Source organism: Micromesistius poutassou, assembly GCF_964030765.1.
Source record: "Micromesistius poutassou genome assembly, chromosome: 20".
In the NCBI taxonomy this organism is placed as follows: Eukaryota; Metazoa; Chordata; class Actinopteri; order Gadiformes; family Gadidae; genus Micromesistius; species Micromesistius poutassou.
The window spans coordinates 1,375,419-1,400,074 of NC_140290.1; the positions used below are offsets into that span (position 1 = coordinate 1,375,419).

A 24,656-nucleotide genomic window follows, 5' to 3' on the forward strand; every position below is an offset into this window, starting at 1 on the left:
TGTGTTGGGTGTGGGGATGGAACCAAACCGTTTGGTTCGCAGGTCACAGTGTGTTTTTGCGCTGTAATTACAGCACCCAGGGAAACTTCTCAGTCTCGGATGGGGGGCAGGGGGTGGGGGGCCGGATTGGGGAGCAGGGCTCAAGACCAACATTTTCTACTAACTATTTAATTTGGTGGCACCCTAAAAAATTTAGTTGCACTCCTTTTTCACCGCTTTGCAGCAGAATGGCATGTCCTTTGTCACGCACCATCCATCATCTGTGTACATTCATCTCAAAGGATTCTCTCAATTTAAATGAATTGTTTGGTCTTTTTGTTTTCTACCGCCAGCGCCTCAACATCTCTTTCCTCACGAACCAACTATTCGTGCTCCTCCTCCTGTTTCAAATAGCTCTACCTACTAAAAATAACGTTTGTTAAGGTAATATACATAACCTTAGCTAATATATATATAAGGCAATACACTCAAATTAAGTCAGTTTTTTCTTATCTGGCGTTCCTTAATCTACAATAGCCTGCTTGTGAATAGCGCTAATGCTTTGTGTGATTTACTTGAAATTTTGCACAATGTACAAAACACCTTTTTCAGTCGTATGATCATTTGAGGTACCCCCATACATTCAAAACAGTGTGTCTTCATTGGTATAAGGTGGGGCGTGTTTCCAATGAGAGCTGAAACACCTCTAACTTCAAGCACTGCTCTAAGTCTTGGCGCCCATCACAGCCCCATTACTTTTCTTTATATTAAACACAGAACAAGACCTGAAACCGACGCTGCCTGACGCGGTGCTCCGTAGCATCGGGTGAGCGACCCGCGTATCATCAGAGCTCTGCTTTAACCGAGTCAGACTCAGACCAAGAGTTGATCAGAAGGCCACTGACATACTCCACATAACACCTACGTGACGTTTTGAAGCATTATTCCAATGAAACGTGGATTTTAACCACATTCCAGAAATTACCTGCACCTTTTCAAATATAATTAAGAGGTATTTCTCTTTTGTCACCAATTGGAACGCCAGCATCCCTCTGCCCACTTGTCACGAGACTAAGGGGATATTACACACACACACACACACACACACACACTTCTGCTGGAGGTCCTGTGAGTATACAAGAGGAAGCAGGTGCATGACGAGACCCACAGACATGATTCACACAGACATACACACACACACCCCTTTCCAGTGTACATGATGAATCCAAAAGTAATGGAGAGTGAAGCGAACACTCCTCTACTCTAGTGATTAAGATTCATGGAAGAGACTGTCGATTCATTTGGAGGATGAGGCTTGCATTAGATTAACGTCTGGGCCCCCTGGTTCCTGGAAATGGTTACGAGATTCACCTGAGAAAATACAACTAATTTGACTTTTTTGTTGCAGACTAGATTTTAAATAAATCAATAAAAAATGCAAAAGAAAACAATAATACAAGACATTCCTCTCAAGTAAGAGAAACAAATGGAAAAATCTGAAAGAATCCAGAAACAATTTTTATTCTGAAGCAAACAAAGCGAAAGCTGTGTTAATCAGGGATTTACAATCGATTTGCTTCTTCTTTTTAATGTGGTAAATCAGTTACGGCCAGCCATCTGTTCACTGATAGCACAAAGTATCAATCAAAGGGAAGCAACTTCTATTTTAGTTTGCCTACATTGGGAAAGGAACACAATGCAGTACGCTGTGATGCGGTGACTCACTTTCTGAGAAACAAATAAACAATCTGTCAGCTCACTCAATACACAATCAAGGGAAAATAACAACCCTAGCCTGTGTGTGCGTGTGCGTGTGTGTGTGTGTGTGTGTGTGTGTGTGTGTGTGAGAGAGAGAGTCTGTCTGTCTCTGTCTATCTGTCTGTGTCTTTGTAGGTGTGCACGTGCGTGTGTGTGAGTGCCTGTGTGTGTATGCACACGTGTGTGTGTGTGTGTGAGTGTGTGCTCACCTATCTTCTTGCAGCGCTCCTCTCCGCGGTTGTGCATGATGATGGGTGAGTAGATGAAGGGGCTGGCGGTGGACATGTTCTGTCCCAGCAGGCCCTTCACCTTGTGGGGCCGCAGGCTGGCCGGTAGATCCAGGAGCTTCACCGACCTATTTTGGTGGGGAGAGGACATTATGGTGAGGGTGGAGGGGAGGGAGGAGCGATGAGGTAGAGGGGGACAGAAATTGAGCGGAGCTTGTGAATGATGTTGCTGCCGCTGTTGTACCACCGCTACGTCCAGACGGCTCCGGGGCCGAAGGTGTATCGAGTGGCCAATTCATCACCTGTGGGTGTGGGGGAGGCCATCCGTCTCCCCCCCTGTTAGCGAGCAGCCGCGGAGGGGAGAGAGACAGGTGCCTCTGCCTCCTGGCACCTTGCTTGGTCAGGGCGGGCTAATAGGCTGCCCGCATCCCACCATTCTCGAACCCCCCTGCATCGCTCTATGCTCAGGTCAGCCAATATACCACCCACCCACGCGCGCACACGCACACACACACACACACACACACACACACACACACACACACACACACACACACGCACACACACACACACACACACTCGAACGTCTGTATACTTTGTAGGAAGTCACCTGACAAAATATTTAAGTAACATAGCCCATTCCATTTAAGGAATGCGTCTGTGATTAAAACTTCCCCAGTGATAAAAAGTGAATTCCATGTGATAGCTTTCAATTGGGGGCCCCTCGTGGCTTCCTGCAAATCACACTAATGTCACTTCAGTAACCGGGTCGGTCAGTTGCAAATTGAACAAGACAGATACTTTAGAGAGATATAAATATGCGATTTTCTAGGACATTGCTAATTTTTCCATTGCCACAATGTGCTGGTCTTGAGCTGATGAGTCATTGGAGTGTATTAATATGCCAATCCAAAATATGCTTTTGGCTTTGCCCCATATAGTGGCTCCCATGGTTAACAAGGGACACATCTATCACTTCGATTACATAGATTGTGCTTTTTGCAAATATTGATATATATATATAATAATCTATACAGTTACTTTTACAGACACCTGCAGTTTGGAGCTATACATTTGATATAGATGGAGTGACATTTAGTATATATATTTCATAAAATTCATTTGGAAATAGTGAATTAAAAAGTGTCAAGGGGGCAATAGATGATGTCTTTTCAAGTATCGATTGTGATGTGTTTTGGTACGTCCTCCAACACTGATCCTTGATTAGGAGCATCTCTCATTTTTTGAGCTTCTGTACAGGCCTAAATTCCAATTCCAAACGCTAGATAGCTGCCATCTTGTGTTTCCAAAAGCTAGCTGGTTGGAGGGCAGTGAATGCAGAATGCAGATTTATAAAATCCCATAAAATATATAAATCCCAAAGCACACAGATTGCTTTTTTTAGTGCATATTTGTAGCACAAGCAGAAAAATAAATAGAATCATGTTTAACCAGATTTTTTTGTGATTTTCAGCTCACTTTGTGCAGGACTCGAGAATACTTGATATGATAATTCAAAGTTGAATTTGTTGAATTTGGGCTCCTGAGTGAATTTTGGCTTCACTCAGGAGGGGGGCCGGGGCGCTCCTACCTGACGATGGGCAGCTTGGTGAAGGGGACGGGGGGGAGCTTGAGGCCGTCAGGCAGGGTGATGACCTCCATCCCTCCGGGACACTTGGAGGTATAGTTCTCCAGGCTCTGGGTCACTTCTTTCTTCTCTGTGGATGGTTAAAAAAAAGAGAAATAAGAATCGGGTAGCGTATTAAACGAGCCAACTTGTAGGGCAATCGTCCATATTCGCTGCAGTATCTCAATCTCCTCCTTGAGGTTGTTCACGTGTCTATGGTTGGATTGTGTGGTTGCTGAGGTATCATCTCTCGCTGAGGTGATGATGAACACAGAGATCAGCAAAGTCTAAAATGGCGCTTTAGTAATCCTGCAATTAAAGAAAAAATGTACCAGACAATACAGAGTATTCACATCCCACACACTCAGTGTGTGCGTTTTTACATTTTTGTTACTTTCCCTCAGCGCTACGCCCTCGACAGGGACGAACAGTCCAGTGTGTGTGTGTGTGTGTGTGTGTGTGTGTGTGTGTGTGTGTGTGTGTGTGTGTGTGTGTGTGTGTGTGTGTGTCGGGGGTGCCTGCCTGCGTGCGTGTGTCCGTGCGTGCGTGCCACAAGTCCCATCTTTACCATATCTGAGGCTTGAGAGGCAGAGGGTAATAGCCATCAGGGTTATAGTCAATCAGAGAAATACATGCATGTCAACGAATATGACTCGGATGAAAGACAACAAACGGCATCAAGGAAAATTACAATAAAAAAAAAAAACTCAACTCCACAGTTCACTGAACTGAAAAATCTAACTATGTTACCCTATTGTGCTAAATGCAGGCAAAAAAAGAATACAAATAATCCTGCAATAACTTGACTTCTAGTAATAGAAGTTCAAATGACTCAATAAGTTAATAAATAAACCCTCTCTGAATGTTTGCGGTGGTACTGTTGACGCCCTGCTGGTACCTGGAGTGACCCGGGGTGTCCAGGAACCACAAACTGGGACAGCTGAATTGCTGTGCGGGGCGCAAACATAAGCCTGCTGCGCCGGTGCCTGCGAGAGCAGGTTGACACACAGTACATTACACAGGATGTTCTCTGCTCAGCACAAATGTCACAGTACCATCTGAAGGACAGATCTGCGATCACCCCCCCCAGCAGGTGCAGATTCCCTTCCTTTTCCGAAGCCAAGTACCGCGTTGTATTCGCTTGGCTCCCTGCTTCCAGGCGAATATGAAGTGAAGGACAATCTGTAAAGAACAGATAGTCCTTCTCATCACTGATAGAATAATAGTTTTTGTCTTTTAGGTTGCAGTGATGGGGCAACCTGAGCCCCCCCACACAGACATACACACACAGACCTAGGAATGTATATAAACCTAGGCAAGTATACACACAGACACTATTATTCAGGAGGAGAAGTGGCAGTGTTTCCCCTATAAGCATCCAGCAGCGGCGCACCGCCACTGCTGGATTGTCAGCGCCACTGCAAAAAAAAATTGCAAAAAAATATATATATATATATATTTTTTTTCATCTATTTTTTCTAAGGCTTATGATAAATATCAAAGAAATAGCTGAAAATGAACATAAAAGATTAACTTAGTTTCTGCCAAGTTCAAGGCACATTTGCACAATGATCTGGTCTCAGCAGATACCTTGACTCTGTTGGTTGTTATGTCATAATCAAAATGTACATATACATGTACATTTTCTCCCAAAAAAATCTCACCAGAAGCAATTTAAAGGGTTATTTTTCAAAATTTTCTTCCGGGGGGGCATGCCCCCGGCCCCCCCAGCGTTGCTAGGTTACCAACTCACAGCACCACTGCTACAAAAAAATCTAGGGGAAACACTGGAAGTGGAGCCTTAAATGTCTTCTGCTGAACTCACTTCTAAGGATTATGTCTGACAACATGTCTTTAGACATAGATTTGAAATAGATTCATTGTTTTGTACAGACCAGGCGAGCATCCCCATCAGACAAAGAAGGTGTTCCTACACAACAAGGTGATAAAGTCTGAGCACATCTAAAAGTGGAAGCATATCAGGCTGCAGGCAATCTTAATGAGCCTCAAGTCCTCAAGTGTGATCGATCAAGAGAGTCGCTTGCCTCCCATGTGCCATTCCCCAAGACTCCTAAATGTGTCGATGGACCCCATTGTTTTGTTGCAGTTAGCTTGGGTCTCTCGTTTCTCAGATAAACCTCACAGCAAAAAAAAAAGATCTTTCCAAACTCATTCAACTAGAAAGGGCCAATCTCCTGACAGGCTGCAGGCTGATGGCATCAATGCGTCTTAAATAATTCCAGGTGTATGGACGGCATACTTTACAATGGCTTGCTAAAAAATTTAGAAAACAAGAAAATGTGCTGTGCCGTGAAGGAGGAATGAAGTGTCAGTGTGTTCCTGTATCCTTGTTAAAAACCAAGGGAGACAGAAGTAGGCCCCGCATCACAGCTTTACCCCAACCATTTGCTCGGTCCTGTCCATGCCACTTAGTTTTGTATTTTTAACAAACTTGGGGAGTGATGGTAGTCACCGCTGGGAACTGTTAGCCCCACAGTGAGTTAACGTTTTATAAAAATGCATCAAATACCCTGAGTGCCTCAGGGCTGGCACAGGCCCCCTGTCACTACCTGACCCACAGGCAGCCATCACTGAGCACCATCAGTGATATTGCACACGCACATATGCTCACTCACACACACACACACACACACACACACACACACTGAACGCCCTTCTCCATCAGGTCATACTTCACTATTATTTTTTTTTTCAAATGATCAGAACCAGTCATTGCAATAACGATGGATTATGCAGGTTAACCAAGGCCTCCCACCCCCCTAATTTCTTTGTCTGTACTCGATTTTCCCTGCTTGGCACGCAGGGTCAAAAGTGAGCTCAATCGAACGGTCAACTTTTACCTGGTTGTTTATTAATTGATGTATCTGAGACATCAAGGGCAGAATGTCTCTTGACAGAGGTGGGGAGAAAGAGGAGGGTGGGGCTGCTGGTGCTACTGGAGCAAGATGGATGGATTCCCCCCCCCTCCTCCTCCTCAGAGCCACTGCTGAGGAGTGTTCAATATTTTAAACAGTAAGCTTCCAGCAACTACTTACACACACACACCTCTCTTCCTCCCCCCCATGTACGGCATGTCCTTGTGTGTGTTTGTGTGCCTGTGACCAACCAAGGATTATAATGGTCTCTGTTGTCTAGCCAGTGGACTGTCTGGCTGACTACCTTGGCAAAATAATACAACAATTTAACTACATTTCAGTCTCCCTTGTGCACTGGATTTCTGGATGGTTAAACAAACCACTGGAGGAGAGGAGGGTCGTCTTTGTTGTGGACAATACACCACTGGATACAAGCTCAAAAGATAGAGAATAAGAATAACCCATCTGTTCCTATGCCCAGGATCAAGCCGAGAGAATGAGCACAACACACAGAACCAGGTAACAAATCAACAAATACAAACAAGGCAAACGACAACCTAATCGCTACGCTCCGATTTGGTTATCCGGCCATGAGATGAACCCACCTTGATCCGACACAAAGTCCAGCATGGTCTGCAGCAGGAAGGACAGGTGGCGCACCGAGAGGGCGGGGTTGCCCATGCGGCGCGAGGCGTACACCAGCTCATGCAGGAGACGCATCTGGACAGCCGCCCAGCCCCGGTGGGTACCTGGAAGGGGACGGTGAATATATTGAAAAGCTCCATATTTAGTCACACACACGACTGCACCTTAATGAACTAACCCGAGTTGATCTACCTACTGGCACATGTAGTGATAGACCAGGACACATATTCTCTGAACGGAAAACTCGTTCAGAACCGAGTACCACATGGAGCCAGCATGTTTATTCCGTTGTTGAGATGCCCGCTGGTGTAAATATTTCAGTTTATTGTCATACACATGTGTACGCGCACACAAACACACACACCCACCCACCCACCCACTCGATCGACAGCGAGCCTGGTTTGCATGGCAGAGATCCACAAAAGGCCTACAGCAGTCTAGCTTCTGACATGCATGGGCACCTGTGATCCTGGGCTGGGCTCCCTGCTGGTAACTGTGGAGGCAGGGGGAGGTGACGGTGTGTTGGAAGAAGAACCAGCACAAAAAGGATTTCTAACATAAGCCCATTGCTTCACACTGATGCGCACCTCAACCTATGGCTACGATGCTTATTGTGATTTTTGTAAATATGTAAAACTGTGACTATTAAGCATTCGGAATGAGTGGCAGAGAAGATGGAAAAAAAATACTGTAAAATGCAAATCCTTTCTAAGCTATTTTCTCCACCAGTTCATGGCGCTGCGCGCACTAAGCAGTCTTAAAATAGAGGCGAGTTTTACCTGTCTGCCAGTGATTTCCTGCAAGTAATCCAGAGGACGCAGTGGAAGTGGCTTCTCTGGATGTCATGCCCCCTCTCTTTCCCTCTCTCACTACCTAACTATCTCTCCCCCTTCCCCCTTCAGAGACCGGAGTGGCCTGAAAAAATAAATGAGTGAATGGAGGAAAGGGGGGACAGGAGGAGATCCTGGAAAATAAAATAAATATAAAAATAATCGCCTAAAAATTTACCTCCACTTATTAGAATTTCTCCAGGGTTTGTTCTGTGGAAAAGCCAAGAAACAACCAGAGCCTAATTTTATTGTGCCCCCCTGGTTTGTGTTTCTCTGAGTGGTCAGAGTGGACTCCCACTCTGTTGGAGCACTTTGCTGCCGCCCGCCTCACATCCCGACAGCATTGTTAGGGGGCGATGGCGGTTATGGCAGTTATGTTTTATGAGAGGAGCGCCCTCATTAACTTTAACATTGGTCCAGGATATAAATAAGTAATAAATAATAATTTAACCGCTTCTCCCCGCGTGCTACTCAAGTCACTTATGTGTTTGCGTATTTGCGCTGTGCTAAGACATTATCCCAAAGTGCATTTCAATGGTAATGCTTAATGCCAGCTTTAAAATGCTCGTAATGTAAGCCCAATGCCATTGGCAGCCGTTTTTGTCAGTAACCTTCACATGCACCTCACAATTTTTGAGCAAACTGAACTAGATAATGTTTGTTGATATATTTCAATTATTTATTTCACTCTAAAAGCACGATGCTTAAAAGATTGACCTTGTAGGAAAAAAAAGGAAAAAGCAAATGTAGTCGTAAGTGTAGTACTGAAAAGGACAATCCGCGTGTCGCTGGGAGTAAATATGTTCTTTGAAGCAGCCGTTTCACCACAACGAAGAAAAAACAACCAACGTAAAAAGGAGATCTCTTTGGAAATCAATGACAAATCTGTATCACCTGTTGACCTTTAAAAACCTCAATGGCTTAATATTTATTCAAAGTCTATGGACAAGAGAACGACTAACTACCTTTTTAAAATACTGAACGCTTAAGAAATAAATCAATACTGGCTTTTAAATAAAGTGTATTGCGTGGTTTCGACTCGTCGTCTGCTTTCGCCGGGGCATCTGAAGTAAAAGTTTTCAAAAACAGAAGGAATCTTTAGCCTGAGTTGCTAGCAATCAGGCTGCAGATAATGTAGCCTTCACCATCCATTGCTCATGAAAGGAAAAGGATCCCAAGTGGAGTGTTTTCCAAATGGTAGCCAGATAAAACACATGCTGTATGTATGCGTGCGTGCGTGCGTGCGTGCGTGCGTGCGTGCGTGCGTGCGTGCGTGTGTGCGTGCGTGCGTGCGTGTGAGAGCTCAGGGCAGGGCTTGTTGTCTTCTGCATTGGAAACACTTGGACATGGAGTTGGGGCATCAGGTGAGGGTGGAGAGATACACAGATACTACTACAGAGGACTCGGCAGGAGAGCCCATCAGCCAGGCTCAAGCACCCTGAATTGTGTTTCCTCTGCGGGCAGAGTGGTGGACCTCAATGGGAAAAAGAATGGAAGGAGAGCTCTCTAGACCCAGAGATTGTGTTTTGAATGATGCTGTGGATATATTGGTGTGGATATTCCTCTCGGTGGTGTTGTGGAGGTAAGCATGTTTTAAATATGTAGACATTTTTCTCAGTCCAGCAGTGAGATTATCACTTAGTCTTAACGTGTTTAACCACTCTTCCTAGATCCCTATCTTTTTGACTTGGCTGTAGCTTTGTGATCCTCTGATCACTGATTGGCGTCCTCTGACGCCAATGCACTAAAGAGGTCAAAAGGTCAGAAGTTGCAAGGGGAATGAAAAATATGAGAATCAACCAACAATGATAGGCATCACAATAAAGGGTTACAATTCAATACCTACAACATTATTGCAATGTCAACTATTAAAAGCGGATACATCCAATCAAATGAACGAACAGAATTAGAGCGACAACCCAAAAAAGGAAAATACTATTTTGCATTCGTCCTGACATGGCCTTGTGCTTTGGGCTTTTTAACAAATAGAAAGTGGTTGTAAAATACTGGAATACAACCCAATAAACAATGGGCTGAACTTGAGAAAACAAACAATATGAAAGATGAGATGAGATGAGATACGGTTACAGATGTTTTTAAATATGGATGGGGCTCCTCTGGACCCTGTATCCGTCGTGGGGCAGCTTGTTCATCGACGACTCAAAGGGACATGCTGGGGGAATCCGGAGCATCTGCTGGCTCCGCTTGCGTGGGAGCGATCTGGGGATCTGCATGTTCTCCGCTTCGTGTTCGGTGCGCTTGGTGGCTTCTGCCTGCGTGTGAATCTCCCTGACAAGTTAATCCTGGCGTAGTCCTATCGGGGAATGGGAGTTGGACCCAACGCTTGGCCCTGCTACCCCCAGCCGTGATGTAGACTCAACTAAATCACTTCTCACAAATGGACGGATTTGGCTCCATTTCCTTGTTTCTAAAGGAGAACAAAGCCCCCTTACCCGGCCATTAATTAATGCTAGACTGTCTTTATTTTATCCTGGGGCAGGGCTGCCGACTCCCCTGTAAACGCCCTTTAATTCACTTCTGTAAGAGGTCACCATACCAGCCTATAAGAGGTTATGCAGGCAATAGCATGGTTTTAACCTGTAGAGGGAGTCATCCACAATTCTGAACAATCTCCAAGTGGGGTTGGGTTTGCTTTGACTTTATTCAAAAGCCTTCGATAAGTCAATAAAAACAGCTGCATAACAAGCAAGATTGTTCAGGTCTTTTTTTACTGACCTATCCAGGGCTTTTGATCCCGGGGATCATGCACTATTGAAGCGTGGACTTATCAGTCTAGAACTGTCTGAACAAACCGTCCGTTTCTTTGAAAATCCATCAGGCAGAGGTTTCACTTCTGGCTCCCTTAGTCTATTCAATGCCCAGGGATCCCTCCTTGGACAGCTCCATATCATATTATGAATCAATACTCTCGACATGTCTGCAGTCAAAATGTTCACTCTTATGCGGATGATGCTGTGATTTGCGTCTCTCCATCACTAGCTTTTAATACTGTACAATGTAGCTTTTTGATTTAAATTTGTTCTGAATGCTGACAAACCAAATCTAATGATATTTTGAAGATCTAAATCAAAGTCCTTAAACCTTCCTTCGAACCCTACTTTTTCTGGCTCTGCGATAGCATTGCAAGGATTACAGGCTCTAACACATGCTGGATACTATGTACCATTGGACATTGAAGTTTATCACAAATGTAAAAGCCCTCCCTCGCCATTTGTTGTCGTATGCTCAGGTTGGATGGTCTGCCTTTTCAACGCGCAGACTTGCAAAACGTTGGCATTCTCTTGTTTAGAAGGCTATTTTAGGTCTGCTTCCATCTTACAGATGGTTCAATCTCCTTCAAAAAAGTATGGGTAAATAATTGTCTCTTCTCCCAGGACTTTTGGTGTTGTGCAAGACTGCAATTTAAAATCCTATGTCTTCACCAAACTATTAGTGAACGTTCCATTCTGCTTCAAATGCAGCTAAAAATAAATCTGTGACGCCAAAGTGCCTTAAAGTATAATCTTCAACGTCAACCTCCATATGTGGTAAGGTGCTTGTTTGTCGAGTTAAGCTCTGCCTGGGCAGTGGTGGACTGCGGCATCCGAGAGAAGGTTAAGCTTCTCAGACACTTTATATAATATTAGATTTTGATGTCCGTATACGAGTGAGTGTTAAGACTTGCCACGTGGCAGACGTGGCAAATACTTTCAATATTTTATGATTCTGTAATTATGTCTTTTGTTTTCTTCTTTCTCGTAAATTGTAATATGTCTACAACCCGCTTAATTGTGCTCCTGCCTGTCTTGGCCATGACACTCTTGTAAAATAAATTTTCCCTAGATAAATAAAGGCTAATTCAATAAATAATCCCTTAGTTGACTAGACTAATGGACAATGGTAATGTCACGCTGACAAAACATGAGAAAGTTAATTTGATTTATAGTCACAGGCTGTCTGCACATCTCATGTTGGCCAAGTCGTGCGTTGGCTGCACGACCAGAAGAGGAGGCTTACCTTTGCTGAAGTCCTTGGGGTCCAGGGAGAGGCTGTAGCCTGGCAGTGTCTCCAGTAGCAGCTTGTAGCAGGCCCTCCAGCCAGGCTCCGGGATGGTTGGCGCCACGCACTGCATGGCCGCCACACGCTTAAAGAAGGCTGACTTGCGCTGGAAGCCAATGAGGTCGTAGAGCTCTGACAGGATGCTGTAGCGCTGGATCTTCTCCTCCTCAGACAGCTGGAGGAGGAGGAGGAGAGCACCAAGAGTATAAGCATATAATATCACCATGCAAGAAATAAAATCATAATAATATAAATACTACTTGGCAATCCGTGGTTATTGCAACAGCAGGAGTACCGTACAGAAAAGTAATCTCCAGATCTCCAGAAAAAGGTACAGCTTGGGAAACTAAATGCAAATAACTATAAAGTAAAAATAACTACATTCATTCTTTTTTTAACATTCAATAGCTATGACAACACATCAAATAATAAACCTCAGAAATGTATATTAATATATACTAGTGCAGTGCCCGTTACAAAGCTTGCTTGGCTTCCGGTATTCCTGCTTGCGGCTTTCTGGAGAACCGATCATCCAAACAACCTCACACACAGAGCTGCAGTGCCTCAGGTCCTCAGCAATGCACCCGCCAAGTGTGAAGTCGATCAGATGAACGGTTGTCGAGAAAATCAAAAGGCAAGACATGCATACATACATACATACAGAGGATCCTGTAATTATAGTTAGATGCATGTGTGTGTACAGCCGCATTTAATTGGATTTTCACGCTATTCTTTCAAATTTGAAATCCCTCCGACTGTCAGTCAACAGGGGACTTCACAGCGGGGACCCTGCATGAATTAGCTGTCGAACCCCAGAGAAACAGTGATCCGAGTCCTCCAGAAGCCTGCGGCGCATGTCTCCCTAGCATGTGAGGCAGTGCGAGGTCTACCTGTCCGAGGTTGATGTACACGGCGTTCTGCAGGAACTCGGAGGCCTCCATGGCCCTCTTCTGGATGGCCAGCACCCTGACCGCCTTCACGCAGGCCTCCAGCTCAATCACGCCGGCGTTCTTGTACTACCACAGATAAAAGCCACACACGCATTTGAATCGCATTTTAATTTACTGCCATGAACATATATGTCCCTGCTCATCGGCCAAGAGTGCAGCGACATGAGACAGCACACTCCAATGACTTGTGAGTACTTTTATTATTTTACACAATACTATTTACGGGAAACCCCCGACTATTTATGAATGTGCTGGGTTTATTATGAATTAATTAGGCCCTACCTTAGTTAATCTGTGTGCGTGTGTGTGTGTGTGTGTGTGTGTGTGTGTGTTCACTTTTAAATCCAGCTCTCTGCAACCCTCCATTGCCCACCACTGCACTCAGTCTCTATATTAAATTCCAATTAATATCTGAATGGCTGTGTGGTGAGATGCAATTTAATTCTGAACGACCTGGTAACAGGTTAAAGGACCGTGGAAGGTGAGAGCAGACAACTAATTGTAATAATGAAGATAAAGCAGTGGTGCATTTAAATTGTCGGGTACAACAATGGGCCCTACTTTGACATTCTATAGTATCAATTTTACTTCAAAAGTAAGGCAGGGCAAAGATTGGATAAATATAATGTGTTACATAATGCTTGTTTAAAGTCAGCAGATTCCCTTTGCTAACCGGCCTGCTCCCCTGAAGATCCTTTCGTGACGTATGTACACAATGTACTGCCGACTACATCTCGATCTGCTTTGCGATCAAAGGGTTGGCGCTCCAGTACAGTGCCCGACTCAGTGAAAGAAGATGAAACACTGACCCCTGTTGAGTCAGCCAGTTATGACAGTATAATCATTGTGTTAGAAATGTTCTTAATAATTCAAGATTTCTAACCAGGATGAAATAATAATGTGTTAACATTCATCATTTATTTGTATCAGCATATTCAACATTCACCACACTCCATGCATGGCCAACATACAATTTGACTTGTACAGATGGACCTACATGTTATATTTGTACAGAGGGGCCTACACGTTATACCTGTATAGAGCTGGTAAGTCCCGCCCCTTCCGCTAAACCCCAGTGGACCTCTAGGTTGAAAAATCGTTAATGCAAGTGAATGTGAGAAAATAATTATTTTATGGTCCCGTTTGAATTGTGCCATCAATGTCAACATATGTTGTCTGTGAATTTTTCATCATTTTTCATGTTAAAAGTTTGACAGTATATTGTATGATTCTTCGGCTAGCAGTTGTGGAAAAGACAAAGACGAGAAAGACTACATGTCGCCGTGTTATGGGGTGACGTCACATAGGCGTCATTTTTCAACCTAGAGGTCCACTGGGGTTTAGCGGAAGGGGCGGGACTTACCAGCTCTATACAGAGGGGCCTTCATGTTAGACCTTCGTACAGAGGGGCCTACATGTTAGACCTTCATACAGAGGGGCCTACATGTTAGACCTATACAGAGGGGCCTACATGTTAGACCTTCATACAGAGGGGCCTTCATGTTAGACCTTCATACAGAGGGGCCTACATGTTAGACCTTCATACAGAGGGGCCTACATGTTAGACCTTCATACAGAGGGGCCTACATGTTAGACCTATACAGAGGGGCCTTCATGTTAGACCTTCGTACAGAGGGGCCTACATGTTAGACCTTTGTACAGAGGGGCCTACATGTTAGACCTATACAGAGGGGCCTTCATGTTAGACCTTCATACAGAGGGGCCTACATGTTAGACCTTCGTACAGAGGGGCCTACATGTTAGACCTTCATACAGAGGGGCCTACATGTTAGACCTTCATACAGAGGGGCCTACATGTTAGACCTATACAGAGGGGCCTACATGTTAGACCTATACAGAGGGGCCTTCATGTTAGACCTTCATACAGAGGGGCCTACATGTTAGACCTGTACAGAGGGGCCTACATGTTAGACCTTTGTACAGAGGGGCCTTCATGTTAGACCTTCATACAGAGGGGCCTACATGTTAGACCTTCATACAGAGGGGCCTACATGTTAGACCTTTGTACAGAGGGGCCTTCATGTTAGACCTTCATACAGAGGGGCCTACATGTTAGACCTTCATACAGAGGGGCCTACATGTTAGACCTTCATACAGAGGGGCCTACATGTTAGACCTTCATACAGAGGGGCCTACATGTTAGACCTTCATACAGAGGGGCCTACATGTTAGACCTATACAGAGGGGCCTACATGTTAGACCTTCGTACAGAGGGGCCTACATGTTAGACCTTCATACAGAGGGGCCTTCATGTTAGACCTTCATACAGAGGGGCCTACATGTTAGACCTGTACAGAGGGGCCTACATGTTAGACCTTCGTACAGAGGGGCCTACATGTTAGACCTATACAGAGGGGCCTTCATGTTAGACCTATACAGAGGGGCCTTCATGTTAGACCTTCATACAGAGGGGCCTACATGTTAGACCTTCATACAGAGGGGCCTACATGTTAGACCTTCATACAGAGGGGCCTACATGTTAGACCTTCATACAGAGGGGCCTACATGTTAGACCTTCATACAGAGGGGCCTACATGTTAGACCTATACAGAGGGGCCTACATGTTAGACCTTCGTACAGAGGGGCCTACATGTTAGACCTATACAGAGGGGCCTACATGTTAGACCTATACAGAGGGACCTACATGTTAGACCTTCATACAGAGGGGCCTACATGTTAGACCTATACAGAGGGGCCTACATGTTAGACCTATACAGAGGGGCCTTCATGTTAGACCTTCGTACAGAGGGGCCTACATGTTAGACCTATACAGAGGGGCCTACATGTTAGACCTATACAGAGGGGCCTTCATGTTAGACCTTCATACAGAGGGGCCTACATGTTAGACCTTCGTACAGAGGGGCCTACATGTTAGACCTATACAGAGGGGCCTACATGTTAGACCTATACAGAGGGGCCTTCATGTTAGACCTTCATACAGAGGGGCCTACATGTTAGACCTGTACAGAGGGGCCTACATGTTAGACCTTCATACAGAGGGGCCTTCATGTTAGACCTTCATACAGAGGGGCCTACATGTTAGACCCGTGTAAAGAGGGGCCTACATGTTAGTCCTGTGTACAGAGAGGGGCCTACATGTTAGACCTTCATACAGAGGGGCCTACATGTTAGACCTTCATACAGAGGGGCCTACATGTTAGACCTATACAGAGGGGCCTACATGTTAGACCTTCATACAGAGGGGCCTACAAGTTAGACCCGTGTAAAGAGGGGCCTACATGTTAGTCCTGTGTACAGAGAGGGGCCTACATGTTAGTCCTGTGTACAGAGAGGGGCCTACATGTTAGACCTTCATACAGAGGGGCCTACATGTTAGTCCTGTGTACAGAGAGGGGCCTACATGTTAGACCTTCATACAGAGGGGCCTACATGTTAGTCCTGTGTACAGAGAGGGGCCTACATGTTAGTCCTGTGTACAGAGAGGGGCCTACATGTTAGACCTTCATACAGAGGGGCCTACATGTTAGACCTTCATACAGAGGGGCCTACATGTTAGACCTTCATACAGAGGGGCCTACATGTTAGACCTTCATACAGAGGGGCCTACATGTTAGACCTTCATACAGAGGGGCCTACAAGTTAGACCCGTGTAAAGAGGGGCCTACATGTTAGTCCTGTGTACAGAGAGGGGCCTACATGTTAGTCCTGTGTACAGAGAGGGGCCTACATGTTAGTCCTGTGTACAGAGAGGGGCCTACATGTTAGTCCTGTGTACAGAGAGGGGCCTACATGTTAGTCCTGTGTACAGAGAGGGGCCTACATGTTAGTCCTGTGTACAGAGAGGGGCCTACATGTTAGTCCTGTGTACAGAGAGGGGCCTACATGTTGGACTTGTGTACAGAGGGGCCTACATGTTAGTCCTGTGTACAGAGAGGGGCCTACATGTTAGTCCTGTGTACAGAGAGGGGCCTACATGTTAGTCCTGTGTACAGAGAGGGGCCTACATGTTGGACTTGTGTACAGAGGGGCCTACATGTTGAATACATGGTGCCAAAGCTGTCGCTGAATTACCTTGCCATAGTAGGAGATGGCGTCTTTGTATTTCTCTATGATGTCCTCTGGGCTCAGGCAGTTCTTGGCACGGCCGATCTCTGTGCTGGTGTCTGCACTGATCCCATTGGCTGTGAGGGCACCTGTGCTCAGAGGACGGAGGGAATAGGGGTTAGAGAACGCAACGCCTACTGGTACTGATAGCCTCCTGGTAGTCTCGACAAGAAAATGAAGGCATCACAGTGACTACAGGAGGCAGGAGCCAAAATAAAATAAGAAGTGCCCTTCAATGGGCCATGGGGTTGAAACTATATAACCAAACCCATCAGATCCATCAGATGGATCCTTCCTCTAAAGATAGCCAGCAAGAATTAATAAACAACAAACCAAAATAAAATAGTTTTTTTTTCACTAAAGAATCACTGGGAAAAAAAATAAATACAGGGTCAAATAATGAACAAAACATGTCAGCATCAAATCTTTGCTGCTGGGCATTCACTCACGCCAAAGGAGAATGAATCACCATGTGTTCAAAGACAACACCCTCCAGCCCGCTAGGACTGAATGCTGGCTTTATATTCCCCCACTGCCTCAACCTCAAACCTTGATTTCTTGGGTAGGTCCTTTTGCAGGGCTTTCTCGCTTCTTAAGTGAGCAGGAACAGATTCTGTATCATGTGATTTTCAAACTTTTGTCTGCAGCCTTGTTCCTTACGTATAAAGTTGAACACAAAAAGACAGCGTGTCTTTCACCTCCCGTGCCCAGTCGAGGGTCTGTTATAAATATTCTGTGATGTCAGGATTTACCTACACAGTGCCACAACGATTCTCTGTGGCAGAGATTGAATTTCATTTAAATAAAAAAAATAAAGTTAAATTCTAAGGTGCAACTCTCTACCCTAACCCAATCTGATAAGAATACAGATTTTATATTGAGAGCGCATTGCCTAGCAACGGCGCTGGGTCCATAGCGACAAAGTGGCACTGTTGCTGTGACGAGCATGTGAATGATAAGGTGGTTACATTGTAAACATAGCCACACGTCACGCAAGGTGCCAATGAGAGACAGCAATACATGGGCGTGATCTACGGATACGCTTCCATAACAACCCTTTATCGGCTCCATCAGTATGATCCCATTGGATAGCTTTTCTGCTGAAGTCTCTCTACAAGTCCACCATACAAGCCAGTGTTACAATATACAACAACGTAGCAACACTGCCACCTCCTGGTGTGACCTGATTATTCATCTGATCCAGATGCATCCTAAAGATCCCATATTATGCTTTTTTAGGGTTAATAATTGCATTTGGGGGTACTATTATAATAGCGTTACATACCTGTATTTTAGAAATATTATTATTATTATTATTCTCACACTGTTCATTTCCACAAAACCAATTTCAGCATCTTTCAAACACTGGCTGTTTTGTATCATGTCGTGATTCAACCCCCCAGAGAAGTTGTGGGTAGCCGGGAGGCTTGAATTCTGCACTTCAGCACCGCCCACTGCAGTCTGACGTCACACTATTATGGGAGTAAAGTTTGAGCGCAAACAAGCTGTTTCTGGTGAATCGATAAGGTGCTATACATAAACCTCTGGAAATAATTGCTTGCAAAATAACACAATGGAGACGACCTAAAACAAACAACAAATAAAACACAATTGATCAAGTGTAGAGTGCGAATGAATGGAAAGGGGTGAAAGTGCACAGAGGGCGCCCCCAACTAAGCAAACACAAAGACAGGCGGGGCTAACATCAGGGAGGCTAGTAGGGTTAGCTAGTGGAAGGCATACCATACCTGGGTCAATGAGAACCTCCTGTGCCCCTACACAGAGACAGACAGGGAGAAAGAACGCAGAGTTCACTCCATGGCACTGTTAGCAATGTTAGCAATGTTAGACGCAACAAACCACTCTTGCCGCTGGTTGGAGCTCGTAGCTGTGGTGGTGGTGGTGGTTGTGGTAGCACTCTCTTTAGTATCATAGCAACAAGCTGTGCTCGGACGGCTTTTATAACTATAAAAATATATGTTTACGTGAACGGTATTGACTATTGATATGTTGCAATCAACTGGCATTTAATGCACATCTGTTGCTGGGGAAATACGCGAGCCAAGTACCCTGGAAATCTAGAGTTCTCGCGAGAGCACAATTTGAATTTGCTCAGCGAGTCTCTCTGGGAACGAGCAATACCCTCATGCCCCGATTCCCCTGGCCCAGAACATTAACCAATCACATCAGTGTATCTGATATAGGTGGGCCAAAAGCGTTGCTGTTTTACCGCCAGGATACGGCAAGAGTCTTATCTATTGGTTAGCTCCGCTGGTCTGGATACGTCACCCCTTGTATTCTTCTGACTGGTCGTAGTGTTATACAATGGCATGCAGTGATATTTTCAAATGCATGCTTGGTGCCGCCCCTCGAGTTGGGCTATTTTCATTACTCATTGCCAGACCCTACAGCTTTCTAGACGTGGGTCTAGATTTCCAGGCTACGAGCCAAGGGTACTTTCCAAACAACACAAATGCATCGTTATTATTTTACTCTACGTGTTCTTAATATGCATTGTTACCATGTGATTGTCTATGACTAAACTGTGGAGCTGTTGGCCTGCTTTGTGTTGGAAGCGCTATGTTGGAATGTCATCCACGGCATGTTAAACAGTAAGAGATTCTTAACGCTCTCCAATGTTTTTCATTTGTGGAATAGTTGTCACACAAGTGTACAAGCGCGTTGTTGTCAAATGTTGCAGCAAAGCCATTATATTTTTTGCCACAAGCTACATGCATACAAACGAAAGATAGACAGATTGGTTAGCCAAGATAAGTTTGAGTTGTGGGTTAGTGAAAAAGATTGTCTCACACATGAGCCGCAAATCAGTCATGACTAACTCGCATACGTCAAGACGTCGACCAAGAACCCACAGATGAAAGCGAATGTGCGGCAGACGTTTGTGTTATGGTGGCGCTTACCCGGCCTGTGGCGTTTCCCAGCATCTGCCGGCTGGGACTGTTTGGGTTTGCGGGCCCCGGTCTTCCCCGCCGTGCCCCCAGGGTAGTGTAAGATGACTGAAGCCGAACACAGGCCCTCTAACGCAGCTATGGGGAGGGGATTGTGAGGACAAAACATGAATCAGACTCAGTAACAGATTGAAACGCAATCAACAATCATTATGCAATCCATCGCCTCAAAGAGTTTTCAAATTTGTTTTAGAAAAACCAACACGTTATGTTGAGTTTCAGTTTCAATTTGGATGTAGAATAAAATTTTAAAATAAATGGATTGGAAGGATTACATTCTTCCAAAAAAAAAAAAAATGCACACCTGCCACCACCCAATTACAGATATACGTTTTTGACCACTTGGCTTGTAAAATGTTTCAGGGTTAGATATTTGAACAATTGCTTGGCCAATCGATTTTTTCACTCTTTCACAAAAAAAAACTTTTGACCAAAGGTTCACTTTGGACATTTCTTCCAAAACTATGAATAGTACTTCCAGTCTTACAGATGATGTGTGAGGACTAAAAGGATGCAAATAACATTTCCAGCAGAGATTGCGTGCCTGAGGGACTCTTCCCGGCCTGCTAGGCCTCTAGGTGACCTGCTGTCCTCCAGACTTACCGCCCAGCCACAGGAAGTCATTGACTCCCCGCAGCAGCTCCACGGCCATGTGATAGTGCACCAGGGCGTCCTGCAGCATGCCCGCCTGGAGACACAGGTCCCCCACGTGCTTCCTCATGCGGCCCTGGCAGCGCTTCTTATAATGCCTGGCAGAAACAGACACCGAAGATGCACACGTTGTTTTATCTTTTAACAGACTGGAGCCGTCATGAATCCCGATGTGCTTTGTACCGTCTCACCATTAACCGTTCTAGAAAGTCTACTCACGGCTTTTTATCCATCAATAAGATAGTTGTAATGAGTTGGCTCTAATATTGACACTATTTACACTTGACTAGTACATGCATTTAAAATGGCAACACATTAACCAATGCATTAAAACATTATAAAATATTGAATATAAACATATTAATATCAATAATAAGATACTGCATATTTAAAAAAGGTAAATAGAACTGGCTTACCGATCAGTTAAATTATCTACATTATTACAAGAACACCCATTGCCACGGTATTATACAGTTTATTTGACTAAATACTCTTGGTAGGTTTCCTTTTTTCCCCTGATGTGTGGCTGTTGTTTTTCACAGTGAAAGCAGCGCTGACTTTGTAACATTGTCATCTTTTATCTGAACAGGCGGCGCTCCGGGCCACGGTGGAGGAAGACGTTCACTGTCAGTGTCAAATGAGTCTTATCAGCTACGAGGAGGGACGATGAGCCACGAGGAGAAAGCAACAAGAGGGCAGGGGAACAATAGGGCCATACACTTGCTATCCTAAAACTCAGCAACACAGGGACTGAGGGGTTGGGAGAGGGACACTGTCAAGTGTCCAAGACTGGGAAGGTCAAGTTCAGATATGAAAGCATGTTTGGCAACTGACTCTACAACTTGTGTAAAAAGGATAAGGTAATCAACATTTTCCAATCTTTTAGGTGATATGGTGCAGCGGTTGTCTTAAAAATGAATAACATGGACTGCCGTTTCAGTGCTTATCAATGTTCCTTGGGCTGAGTCAAAATTATCACTAATTGCAGCACTTGAACTGTGTCCCATTTCAAAGAAGCAATAAAGACTGTGTGTCATAATGTATATACAAATATATACATATTAATGCAGATTTTCCTAAACATCAAACAATTATGATAATTAACACAACAAGATGACTTGATGAATACATTGTGGAATCCATAAAATTGACGGTTTAACTATTGGGTCAGTTTCTGTGCCAGGCTGGATAATGTACTGTTTTTTCCCCATTAATGAGGATAGTGAGATGTGTGTGTGTTTGGCATGCTGCTTGATCTGACAGGGAAACAAAACCTTCCAAATCCAGGATAGGGAATGTGCTGACCTCGGCTGCAGGCACTGGTGCATGTGTTCAGCAGAACCATATGATCATCGCCTCCAAAAATAATTAACCATCAGAGAGCAGCAGGGATGAACGACACAAAAATGAAAACAAACTGCATATAGCTACTAAAGCACAGCTTTTCTAACCATATGGTTGCTTAGAGTGTAAAATATGGGTCATTTCAGAAGCTTGAATTGAGAAATAACTTTTTGCGTAGGCTTTATAGGCTTTTTTCTTTTTAAAGATCGATCCATTTGGCTTGAAGCTATGAACACATGCACAGCAATAGCACTGAGGCGCGGCTGGGTGTCTCTTAGGGCAGGAGCTAAAAGCTGGTTGGTCCATTACGTATATGTTAACTCCGTGTCTTACAGCTCACCTTTTCACACCCAAAAACATACTCACAGGACAGTATGAAAGAAAAAGCAGAGAGACAGATAAACAACCAAGGAGAACATAGAAACAAAGACAACAAAAAATAAATGACATTTGAGAGGAAAATAAATCCATGACATACACACTCTGTTTTTCTTCCACACAAAGACATCATGTATACCACTAGCACTGCAGAACTGGAGAATATCTCAGCCACTTCAAAAGCTTTTATTTTTCAAATGTTACCTTACATACAAGGCCACAACGTGGTCCCCGACTCACCTGCTGTCTGTGTCGAGGCCCACAAAGTCCTTCTTCTCAAAGGGCACGCAGAGCAAGGGGATCTTGTCCCCGGACTTGTCGGTGGCCCGGTCCAGCCGCTTGGACTCCAGCACGATGAAAATGGACTCCACAAAGTCCTCCACGCGCTTCTCCACATCCAGGCACTGGTCGAACGCCGGGTAGAAGGCCACATCCGTGCGCTGCTGCTCGGCGATCTCCCCCTGCAGCCCAAACACCAGGAGGCGCGAGTCGTACAGCGTGGAGCCGAACACCTCCTTCTGGCCATGGAAACGCTCCGACGTCTGCGGCCACTCCTTGGCCGAGCCGCAGGTGGTGACGGCGATCAGGCCCACCACCTTGCGGTGCGTCTGGAAGTCGCCCCACTCGTTGTTCTCAGGCAAGTAGTGGTGGCGGTAGCGGATGTAGAGTTGCCGCTGGGAGTCCCGCACGCTCACCTGGCTCACGCTGGCGATGCGCTTATAGATGCGGAAGAACTGATCCTCGGGGACAATGCCCACCGGCTGGACCACCACCAGGACCGTCTGGTGGTCCTCCGCACACTGCATGTAGTCCGGGACACTCATATCCTCATCAGACTGTGAAATGGAAGTACAACTTTAAACTCAGCTCATTCTTATTATTATATTCATGTGTTTAGGACTTATTCACTTTGTCAACAACCTCCAATGATGCAAAGCTGGCGATAAACAAACATGACATGTTACTTATCCTTAACCTGTATCAGTCAGTGTTAAATACCCTTGCCTCTTTTAGAAAAGTTTTTGCATTTTACTTCATTTTATTAAATTGCATAAAACCGGAAATTCCGGGAAAGTGACTCGAGACAAAGATTGGAAGCAGCGACCATTTTAAACAGAATGTCTTCTGCAGGGGATCCTATGGCGGTGTGGCAGCGGCTGTGATGTCCTACAACAACAGACGTCAGCTGTGCTGTGTGTGCACCTGCAGTGTGTGACCCCATTCACATCAAAGCTGCCCCGATTAAACAGATAAAGGGGACAGTACACAGAATATCCGTGAAGCAGACAAACGGTACACAAACAATTATTTTATGAAAAGATCAGGCTACCCTTGTCACGTTGTTGTTTTTATTGTTAACTAGCATGCTAAACAGTAGTCTACTTGGCAGTAAGCGACACCATTCTGTGACATGATTTTTGACTCATCGTTTAACTACATTACTCACTAACTGTATACGATTCTGTGTTACACTACAAAAGCAGTGGAGTGCTACGTACATTGCAAATATCAATAAGCAGGCATGTTACCTTTAGTAAGCTGTCAAATTGTAGAGCTTCCTTATGTTCCCTTTCTTCTTCTACACAATGACTATGTTCCAATTAACAAAACGGCCCCATCTACAGGCGGCAGAAGGTAATGCATGTTAAACCATTTGTTAGCATCTCATTGATGTGTTTTGGGTTTAGGCAAGTCTATATACAAGTCGCTATCAGCAGAAACACACCCCTTCTGTCATTGTCGTTGATGATTTTGGTTATCATTATACAGCCTTTCATGTCAAGTCAAGTCAATTGTATTGGCCAAGACGTAATCACAGTTGAAGTCTGAAAGGGATTTACAGGCAATATAATGTATGAACCCTCCTAAACCTAGCCCTCCAAATAGCAAGTAAACTTCCTTTATTGAAAAAGAAGAAATCTTGAGAAGGAATTCATAGTGGAGATTTGTCCTTCCAGGGACAGTTTGCCAAAACTACTTTTGTGCATGTATTTTTTTCTCTGACAGGATAATAGACTGCAAGCCAACAATAAGTACATTATTTGTATAATATAAAATAAAGCAAAGAAACATTTTTTCTCCCCAAAGAAATTATCTGAACAAAACTCAAGGTGGTGCTTTATGTGAAACCAATATAGTGATTCATCCACCAACAATCTTGTCATAAGAAAGTTTGCTGTATCAGATGTTCTGGCATCTTGATGATTTTCTTTTTATAAATCCATGTTTCCATTTGCTTTTGTTTGAGCACCTAGGCTTTGAACCAAACTTGCATCA

General features: G+C 44.6%; 1 protein-coding gene across 2 annotated transcripts in view; it reads right to left on the bottom strand.

Moving 5' to 3' along the window:
- trappc9 (trafficking protein particle complex subunit 9) overlaps positions 1-23,944 on the bottom strand; it is a 149,757-nt gene extending 125,813 nt beyond the window's left edge. The window contains exons 1-11 of one of the 2 annotated variants that reach the window (XM_084484762.1): positions 23,909-23,944; positions 22,620-23,215; positions 20,610-20,755; positions 19,959-20,084; positions 18,786-18,812; positions 17,005-17,126; positions 12,892-13,017; positions 11,960-12,176; positions 7,073-7,216; positions 3,556-3,682; positions 1,947-2,092 (exon numbers count right to left, since the gene is read on the bottom strand). In XM_084484762.1, coding sequence (XP_084340888.1) covers positions 1,947-2,092; positions 3,556-3,682; positions 7,073-7,216; positions 11,960-12,176; positions 12,892-13,017; positions 17,005-17,126; positions 18,786-18,812; positions 19,959-20,084; positions 20,610-20,755; positions 22,620-23,203 — 1,765 coding nt within the window. In that variant the 5' untranslated portion in view covers positions 23,204-23,215; positions 23,909-23,944. The remainder of the gene's footprint in view (positions 1-1,946; positions 2,093-3,555; positions 3,683-7,072; positions 7,217-11,959; positions 12,177-12,891; positions 13,018-17,004; positions 17,127-18,785; positions 18,813-19,958; positions 20,085-20,609; positions 20,756-22,619; positions 23,216-23,908) is intronic. The other variant, XM_084484761.1, reaches the window with a different exon arrangement.
- Between the last annotated feature and the right edge of the window lie 712 nt (positions 23,945-24,656).